This window comes from Camelina sativa, chromosome 8 (assembly GCF_030686135.1).
Source record: "Camelina sativa cultivar CO46 ecotype springtype chromosome 8, ASM3068613v1".
NCBI classification, from domain to species: domain Eukaryota; kingdom Viridiplantae; phylum Streptophyta; class Magnoliopsida; order Brassicales; family Brassicaceae; genus Camelina; species Camelina sativa.
In genome coordinates, this window is record NC_141887.1 from 19,506,967 (window position 1) to 19,517,548 (window position 10,582).

Genomic DNA, 10,582 nt, shown 5'->3' on the forward strand with positions numbered 1-10,582 from the left:
ACATAACCGATATTACATATTCTGATACTCTCCTTCAAGATGGAGAGTACAAATTATGTAATCCCATCTTGGACAATAGATAAGTGAACTTCGGTTTTGGAAGTGGTTTGGTGAGCAGGTCAGCTAGCTGATGTTGTGTACCAATCTTGAGAGCTTTCATAAAACCAGAAGCGACTCGTTCACGAACCACATGACAGTCCCGATCAATGTGCTTCGTCCGTTCGTGGAAAACAGAGTTCTGGGCAATGTGTAAGGCAGCTTGATTGTCGCAGTACATGACAATAGTATCAACCAGCGAAACCTGCAAATCTTCAAGTAAAGAATTGATCCAGAGCAACTCACAAGTAGTATTTGCCATGCTTCGATATTCTGCTTCAGCTGAGCTTCGACTAACAACATATTGATTCTTCGATTTCCAGGAGATAAGAGAGTCACCAAGAAAGATGCAGAATCCAGAAATGGACCTACTTGTCTCAGGACAGTTTCCCCATTCAGCATCAACAAATGCACGAAGGTTGAGAGTGGATGTAGCAGAATACAGCAGTCCTTGACCTGGATCATTCTTCAAATAGCCAAGTATACGGTAAGAGACATCTAGATGAGACTTGTGTGGAGCATTGACATACTGACTTAGTTTGTTAACTGCAAAACAAATATCTGGCCTAGTGACTGTCAAATACACCAATTTGCCAATTAACCTCCTGTAATAAGACGGTTCAGGAAGCAGCTCTCCTGTTTCGTCACTCAACTTCAGATTCAGTTCTATAGGTGTTGAGAAGGGTTTGCAACCAAGATAACCAAACTCTTCAAGTAACTCCAAAGCATACTTACGTTGACAAATAGAAATGCCTTCTTGTGAGCGAGCTACTTCGAGACCCAAGAAATAACGCATCTGGCCTAAGTCTTTTAGCTTGAATTCCTGAGCAAGAAAAGATTTGACAGCCAGCACTGTTGAATCTTTGTTTCTCACTAACAAGAAATCATCCACTTAAACAAGAAGAGCAAGAAAACCATCTGAGTTTGATTTTACAAACAATGTTGGATCAAAGGGCGACTGAGTGAAACCATGTTGTAGGAGAACACCAGAGAATTTGTGAAACCATTGGCGAGAAGCCTGTTTTAAACCGTATAAAGACTTGACAAGCCGACAAACAGGTTTCTCTGGCAAAGTCTCCCCCTGTCATGGAGTGTATCCCTGTGGCAAGGTCATATAAATTTCTTCCTCCAAATCACCATGGAGAAAAGTATTTGTGACATCCATCTGATTAATGCTCCAATTGTGAATGGCAGCTAAAGCCAATATTAATCTGACAGTAGTGAGCTTAGCCACAGGACTAAAAGTATCAATATAGTCAACACCTTCTTGTTGTGTATAACCCTTGGCAACCAACCTAGCTTTATAGCGTTCAATGGAGCCATCAGATTTATACTTTATTTTATAAACCCATTTACAACCAATGGCATGTTTGCCATCAGGTAAAGAACGAATCACCCAAGTTGATGTACTCACAAGAGCATCCAACTCCATGTTCATTGCATCAAGCCAATGTTGCAACAGCACTGCCTCTTTGAAGGTATTTGGTTCTTTTTCAGCAATTATGGCAAAGCAGAACAGATGATACTCAGGAGAGAGTTTATCGTAGGACAAAGAAGCAGAGAGAGGATGAGCAGTAGCATGAGAAGAAGAAGAAGAAGAAGGAAAAGAATGTTTTGTGGTAATGTTAGAACAATGGTACTGTGAAAGATAACTAGGAGCATGTGTTTCTCTTCGTGGCCTAAGAGTGTTTTCCATACCATTCCGAGCTTGATCAGAGTTTAAAGTGTTTAATGGAGTAGAGGATCATGATGGTGTGTCGACTGGAACAGTATTTGACTCAGTGACAGGATTAACTTCAGGCCTAGTAACAGAGAAATCATCATATATATATTAATGCGTTTGATTTTCATGAAATGAATGCAGCACATCATCAAAGAAACTAAGTCCTGGTGTTGTTGTTTTATCAATAAAGGGAAAAATTGTTTCATGGAAATTAACATTATGAGTAACGGAAACAACATTTGATTCAAGATCCAAGACTTTATATCCTTTAAAACCAGGTTCATAGCCAATAAACGCACATGCTCTAGCTCTTTCAGTAAACTTATTCTTATCATGTGAATGTGTAGATTCATAACACAAACAACCAAACACTTTTCGAAAAGAATAATCAGGAAGTTTCTTATACAAGATTTCAAAGGGTATTTGATCATGCAAAACAGGTGTAGGTGTTCTATTTATCAAGAAAGCAGCTGTAGAAACACATTCTAGCTAGTAGGCAAGAGGAATGTTAGATTGAAAATAAAGTGATCTTGCAACATTTAGAAGATGCTGATGTTTTCTTTCAACAACAGAATTCTCTTGAGGAGTATATGCGCATGAATGATAATGAAAGATGCCAAGTTTTGAAAGTAAATCAGTGAATTGAAGTTCAGGAGCATTGTCAGATCGAATGCTCTTAACTTGTACTCCAAACTGAGTATTAACTAGGTTTAGAAAGGATGGAAATATATTTGTAACATCACTTTTAAGTTGAAGAAAATAGATCCAAGTGAACCGAGAGCAATCATCAACAATGGTAAGAAAATAACGAAATCCTTTTGCTGATGTAACATGGAAAGGACCCCAAATATCAATGTGAATCAGAGAGAAAGGTTCCTCATAAATTTTTTTATTATTTGAATCAAAAGACAACCGTTTTTGTTTTGACAATATGACAAACTTTACAATGAAATTCTGAAAGTTTCTGACGAATATTTAAATTTGAAGACAAAGTTTGAACTCTTGAAATAGATGGATGACCAATACGCTGATGCCAAAGCTCAGGATAAACAGCACTGAAAGCTACATGATGATTTGTATCAGGAAGGCGTTGATGGTGTAAGAGATAAAGATCATTGTATTGATCCCCTTCACCAATCATCCATTCCTGAGTATGATCCTGAATGAAACAAGAATCATGATAAAAATGCACAGATAAATTTTTGTTTGTTTTCGTTAATGAACTAACACTAATGAGATTTAAATGGAAAGAAGGAACAAAGAAAACAGGATGAAGAATAAGACTATCACTAAGTTTTACTATTCCAGCAGTGTGAATGGGTATTGTGATATTGTTTGGGAGAGTAATATTAGTGTGATCAACTTGGTAGACATTAGAGAACATCCTAAGGTCACAACAAATATGACAACTAGCTCCAGTATCGAGAATCCAGATAGTACTTGGTAAAGTAAGGCATGTTTCGAAAGCAGAAATATAGTGAGAAGGTAAAAGTGATTTACCTTGAGCTGAAATAGAATCGTGATGCTGTGAGACATGCGTTGAACGTATGACTTGATACGGAGAACCTTGAAGTTGTCTATTCAATTGAGTAACCAGCTGAGTTATCTGTTCCCCACCATGAGATCTACTGACAGGAGTAAAGGTTCTTCCAGATTGCACCATGTTAACAGAATGATTTATCATTGGAGAAGTTCCATTATTAAAGCTAGTAGAATGTTGTCCAACAGGAGTAGAGTTTCCACACGAAGATTGTCTAGAGGATTGGTAAGAAATGCCATTATAAAAGATAGCATGATTTTGTGGAATCTGAACTTGTGGACCTTGTTCTGTAGGTTGAGGATAAATCATTTGTTCGGAGGGCTGAGAATACACCATATGAACTCCATTATGTGGTGTGAGATTCCCTTTAGACTTGTCTGCACTGTAGCTAGAGTTTGGAGGTACTTTGTATCCAGGAGGGTATCCATGGAGCTTGTAACAGCGTGCTATTGTGTGACCAAGCAACCCACAGTGAGTGCAGAGAGGACGAGGTCTTCCTTGTTGAAATCCTCTCTGTTTCTGATAATTGACGGAAGCTTGATACACAGGGGACTCTGGTACAGGCAGTGGAGAAGTCAAACACCTCTGTTGCTCATCTTGAGAAATGAAGTTAAAGATTTTGGTGAATTCTGGAAGTGGATCCATCATGAGTATTTGACGGCGAGCTTGAGTAAATGACTCATTCAAACGCATCAAGAACCTGACAATGTTACGCCTCTCATATAACTGAATCCATCGATCGTTACATCCACAAGTGCATCCGCCACATCTACAGGTAGGTAACTCTTCAAAATTCTTCAATTCTTCCCATAGAGTGGTAGTTTTAGTATAATAAGAACTGAGATCTAAAGATCCTTGATGTAAGCGATCGAGTTGATCTTGAACACTATAGATCTTAGACAAATTGCTTTGCTTAAATCTCCCTTCTAGATTCAACCACAAGAGATGTGCATCATCAAAATAAACTGTTCCAGATCCTATTTCCTTCGAGACTGAGTTCGAAATCCAGTTACATACCATGTCGTTGCAGCGAGTCCAAGATCCAGAATCTGAGCTTGTTGAATTTGGTTTAACGATTGTTCCATCAACGAATCCAAGCTTGTTTTTCGCATTAAGAGCTTTTATGATCGAGCGACGCCAAGTGTGGTAGTTGGATTCTCCAGTAAGCTTGTCGAGGACCAGGTTCACGCCGGACGTGAAGAAATAACGTATTCTCGTAAGGATCAGAGCTCCCAGCAGCTGGATTAGTCATCGCTAAGGCGGATCTAAGATTTTGAACGGAGGAAGAGCACGATCGGAATGAAACGCGATCGGAAAAAAAAAGAGAAGTTGAGCTATCAAATTGAAGAGAATGAAACAAAGATTCAGAAAAAGAAAAAGAACAAGAGGATCAAATGAAAAATTGAGCTTGCGAAAGAAGATGAATGAAGCGAGCTCGAAGAAAAGCTCTGATACCATTTCAGCTTTCTGTAACTAACTTTTCTTAGCTTATATAATGCTTCATTAAAGATTTAATCAGGAAATATTACAGCTTAAATAGTATCACCCTAAACCAAAACAATAGTAAACTAAGATAGTAAATAACTGAAAGTATATAACCGACATTACATATTCTGATATAACTCAAACCATCTGGGCTTATTATTTTCTAGCTTCTTACTTTTTTATATATAAAATGAGTTAAATGAGACGGATATGCGGCCCAGTTGCCAACCCTAACTCAAACCATCAACACTCATATGAAAAACTAAGTACATTCATAATATTGATATTTACAATTTGCATACTATTAAACTACTAATTTTAAATAATTAAAATTTTCACATAAAAAATAATAATTTTAGTCATTTAATCTGTTACTTTATTACAAAAAGAAAACACTACAAACTGAAATTATATAATAATAAAAAATTGAAAATCTGTAAAATTGCATTAACGTCAGCAAGCGTCTATATGTGAAGTAGGGGGGGGGGGGGGGGTGTTGGTGGTGGTGTGTCTTTCCAACTATCTTGCTTTTGTGGCAGACGTAATTTATATTCGTAACCTTGAGAAGAGTTTGGTAGCTCTGGAGAAATCCATGGAAGTACTTAAGGCAAAGCGAGAAGATGTGTTAAGAAGGGTGCAGGGAGGAAGGAAAAGGCTTAACGAAGTCAAGGTATGGCTTACGAGTGTTCAGACCTCCAAGAAAACATACCATTGACAAGTATTGCAGGTGAATTCGTTAGGTGTAGGCCAAAACTAGTTGTTTTGGATCTGTCTAAGAATTTGCGTCTTGATTTATAAAGAACATTGATTGCAAGACTACCTGCTTGTCGCCAAAGGTTGAATAAACTAATGCATCTGTATCTAGCGAGGGTACAACAAGTCTTTGGAGTATGATGGGATATCAAATTTGTCGCGCTTAAGAACAATAACGTTACGATATTGCAATAAAGATCTTGTTTCATTTGACGGAAGCTTGAAGGAATCGCTTCTCTTGAAAGTTCTAACCATTAAAATCTAGTCAAGATCGGTTTTGGAGAAACTTTTTTTTTCTGTGGCATGTTGTGGAGATGTATTCAAAAGATAGTCTAGAGCATCTAGAGATTTTTTTAGATGTGCAAACTGTACATGGTAAGCAGAAAAAGATGGTTCTATAATTTTTTATTGGTTAAAGTATTATGAAATTGAATTATTTTTAAAAAAATGTAACTCATTTGATTAAAATATAAATATAATTAAGTATAACCTATGAATAATTGTTTTTTTCTTTAAGTGAAGTTTTGTGAATAGAGTTTCTAACTCCACCAACAATTAGAACTTTAAACTGCATGCAACTTCTAATAACATTAATTAACTTGAAAAAAATAAAAGGGCCAAAGGATATGCATCATGCATAAAAAAAGAAATTTCTTCTGTGGAAGAGATTACAGATGTCCACACAAAAACACAACTCATTCAATTATCACAATCACAATCACAATATTCACAAATGACAAATTCACAATCATTCATGTAGCATAACAACAACACGTACGTGCACATCCTAACACTAAACATATTCATTACTGCGTATATAACAACTCAAGGAATTACACACATACTTAGTACTTGCCTCCGCCAGTTTACATCTGAGCTTATTATTTTCTAGCATCTTACTTTCTTATATGTCTATAGATTCTTGTTTCCCACATTTATATTGCTGTGAAATTTAATAATTTTTGATTCATCCCTAATTATTATTCAAGTATATCACTCACTTGTTAACTTAATAAAAATATCTTTAATTAAAAGCTCAACGACTATGTGATGGAAATTAATTAGAGTTAACACTTAACATTAGCTTGGTTAAAAAAAAACATTAGTTTGGTTATATAATTTTTGCATGGGGTTGGTCTATAAAACGTAAAATATTTTTGATATAAAACGAGTTAAATGAGATGGATATACGGCCAAGTTGCCAACCCTAAACCCAAACCATCAACACATATGAAAAACTAAGTAACTACATTAAATTTTCATAATATGGACAAAAAATGTAATATTGATATTTACAATTTGCATAACTATCAAACTACTACTTTTAAATAACTAAAATTTTCACATGAAAAAAAAAGAAAGTTTACACATAGAACAAACAAGAAGTAATCAAGAACTATTTCTTTAATCATTTAATCCGTTACTTTATTTCAAAAAGAAAACACTACTAAGTGAAATTATATAATAAGAAAAAATTGAAAATCTGTACAATTGCATTAACGTCAGCAAGCGTCTATTTGTGAAGTGCAGGATGGGGGGTGGGGGGGGGGGGGGTGTGTGTCTTTCCAACTATCTTGCGATCAAGTGTTGAACCGTGCCGTTAGCTGCTTTTGTGGCAGAGGTAATTTATATTCGTAACCTTGAGAAGAATTTGGTGGCTCTGGAGTAATCCATGGAAGACTTAGATGTGTTAAAGAAGGGTGCAGGGAGGAAGGCACAGGTCTACAAAGGCTTAACGAAGTCCAGGTATGGCTTACGAGTGTTCAGACCTCCAAGAAAACATACCATTGACAAGTATTGCAGGTGAATTCGTTAGGTGTAGGCCAAAACTAGTTGTTTTGGATCTGTCTAAGAATTTGCGTATTGATTTATAAAGAACATTGATTGCGAGACTACCTGCTTGTCGCCAAAGGTTGAAAAAACTAATACATTTGTATTTAGCGAGGGTACAACAAGTCTTCGGAGTATCGATGGGATATCAAATTTATCGCGCTTAAGAACATTAACGTTACGATATTGCAATAAAGATCTTGAAGGAATTGCTTCACTTGAACGCTTAGACGAAGTTAACCATTGAAATCAAGTCAAGATCGGTTTTGGAGAAACTGTTTTTTCTCTGGCATGTTGTGGAAGTGTATTCAAAAGGTAGTTTATCAAAGACATTTGGGACGAATCTATCGATGTATTGACTTTTACGACTAATCTCCGTAGCCCCAGTGGTCCATACTTCCCAAACTTCACAAAAGACAAAGCACGAAAATTGAAAACATTATAGACATTAAGTGCACATTGTTGGCCTAACCGACAAAAGCATACATAAAGAACAAGTCCTTACATACTAAATTAAAGCCGAGACACAGTACTCATGGCTTTGACATGGTGAAAAGAAGCATGAGTGAATCCTAAAGAAATTGAGAAGCCATAGTAGTAGTAACAAATGCGTTAAGTAGAGGACAGGTTGAGGTTATTACTTGAATCTTGCATTTGGCCGGTTAGACCTTCTCTAGGAACGTTTCGTAGTGTACTATGAGTTTATTTTAGGTTCGGCATTGTCTCAAGAAAGTACACGACTTGCTCCATCATTCTGTCCATGTCTCAAAGATCTTTGAAGGCAAGACGACCCTCATCCAGAGTAACGCGTAAATCAAGATCGTTAACCCCCACGTCGCAGCACGTTTAATAACCATTCAGTGACATCATCGCAACGAACAACGCCATGGTCACACATAAGAGAGAACTTGTTAACAGTGGAATCCAAAAACTCTATTCACGAAACCTAAAACCCCAACGAATCATCTGAAACCTTTCTTTCTCTGTAGTCATACGTCGTCGTACAAGTTGTCTGGTTTTTTTTTTTTTTTTCATGTGACAAAAAAACAATTTTTTTTTATTATTTACAAAAAAGGAATGTTATTTTCAAAGTAATAATAATTCAGAAAAACATAATTAAAAAAGAAAAAAGTTAAATATTTAGAATGTATATGTTAATTCAAGGAATTTACTTAATTATATTATTATGCATTTTACTAAAATTCATTATATGTGAAAAAAAGAAGTTCTTGAACGACAAAACAATGCATTTTGGGATGTTTTCTATATTTTTATTTTATTTTCTTAAACATCAAAAGCTAGTTTTCCTATCCATTGATAGCCTTTGATGTTTAAAAAAATAAAATATTATAGAAAATTTTCATTTTTTTTTTTAATTTTCGACAAAGCTATAGAAGTTTACATTTATGATAAATTGGTGTACATTACAAACAAACATTTATGGTAACAAGAATTTTTTAGTTATTGCTATTTTTGTCTTTGCTTTTGTGATATAAATATGTGTACGCACGCCAAAATAAACACACAAACACTCAAAGAGAGATAGACAAAAGACACAAAGGACATCATCACCATGTCAGAGAGACAGATTGTTAAGAAGATTTATGCAAATTTTGAGAACGACGGTGGTGCTGCTGCTGTTATTAGACAAGGCATTACCAAGTGAGTTTGCTTTTTTTATTGTTCATCAATTGTCTAACGTATAATGGCTTCTTCACCTTCAAGTTTCATTTAATTTTCTTGTTGCATGGTTAATTCAGGACAAACCATGAGTTATTGGACCCGTTCGTCTCGCTTTCTGAACTTTCCTGTAACATTCTTTTTACTTCCCCAATGTGTGAATTAAATTTTTGATTTTTTATGTTTACTTATTGTTTGTTCTGATTTGCTCTGTTTCTTGATTCAGTTTCACCTCCTGGTGGATTCAGAGATCATCCTCACAGAGGTCAAATTCACGCCTATTTTTTTCAGTTTTTTCTACGTACATCTGCTTAATTCCTCTAGTCTCTAATTTTTCTGATGTAATTGGATCAACTGTGTACACAGGTTTTGAAAGTGTGACATACATGTTGCAGGTGAGAACATATATCTTCAGCCATGATTTAAGCCAATAATAAAAAGCCTTTTTTACTTTTGCTTACTTGGATATCGATTTAACTTGTACAATATAGGGAGGCCTCATTCACCAAGACTGTAATGGTCATAGAGGTACAATCCAAGAAGGAGATGTTCAGGTGAAACAACAATAAACATAATTAAAAATACTCTTACTACTAAGCTTTCTTGTTGCATCCTTTTGATTTTGGTTATTATATTGCAGTGGACGACAGCAGGAAGAGGAATCATTCATTCTGAAATGCCTCAAGAAGAAGTTAACAGTCTCATTCAACTCTGGATCAACCTCCCTTACAGTCAAAAGATGTACAAAGAAAATTCTTCATGACAAAAGATTCTAGTTATATTCATCTTTTTCAATGTTTTAAGATCTGTTTTGTTTGGTTTATGACAGGATCTGGCCAAAAAACCGAGAAATACCGAATTCATATATTCCGAGAGCATGGGACAATGGAGTAGAGGTCAAAATCATAGCCGGAGAGTCGATGGGAGTCAAGTCTCCTTTCTACACAGAAACACCAATCATGTTCCTTGACGTTACGCTCGACCCAGGAGCTCAAACCCTCCAGACCATTCCAGAGTCATGGACTGCTTTCGCCTACCTTCTAGAAGGCGATGAAGGCGTGTTTAGCTCCTCGGACTCTTCCACAGTAGAAGCACACAATGTTGTGGTATTTGGAAGAGGGGATCAAGTTAGCGTGAAGAATACATCAAGCTCTAGGCCGTTGAGGTTCTTGTTGATTGCAGGGGAACCCATCGGCGAGCCTGTGGTTCAGCACGGGCCATTTGTGATGAACTCGCAGGCTGACATTGATATGACAATTGACGACTATCGCAATGCCAAGAATGGCTTTGAGATGGCTAAGTCTTGGAGGTCACAGTGAAGAGTTTGAAGCAATAACCAGAGACATGCACTTATATTTATTAGGTTTTTTTATCTTATCGCACACCGTTTTAATTATACATTCTATTTCTATATCTTACCATTGTCACGTAATAACAAAACACATGCTACGTTTTTAATAAATTGATTAACTATA

At 36.1% G+C, this 10,582-nt stretch overlaps 1 protein-coding gene and 1 pseudogene across 1 annotated transcript; one reads left to right on the forward strand and one right to left on the reverse strand.

Annotated features, from left to right (window-relative positions):
* Positions 1 to 2,949: 2,949 nt before the first annotated feature.
* LOC147940190 (uncharacterized) lies at positions 2,950 to 4,611 on the reverse strand (annotated as a pseudogene).
* Positions 4,612 to 8,949: 4,338 nt separating this feature from the next.
* Positions 8,950 to 10,582, forward strand: LOC147940191 (putative pirin-like protein At3g59260). Its single transcript, XM_087463269.1, has 7 exons — positions 8,950 to 9,089; positions 9,188 to 9,237; positions 9,334 to 9,372; positions 9,474 to 9,502; positions 9,599 to 9,661; positions 9,748 to 9,848; positions 9,937 to 10,582. Exons 1-7 carry the CDS (start codon positions 9,001 to 9,003, stop codon positions 10,424 to 10,426), a joined length of 861 nt encoding a protein of 286 aa, XP_087319395.1. The 5' UTR covers positions 8,950 to 9,000; the 3' UTR covers positions 10,427 to 10,582.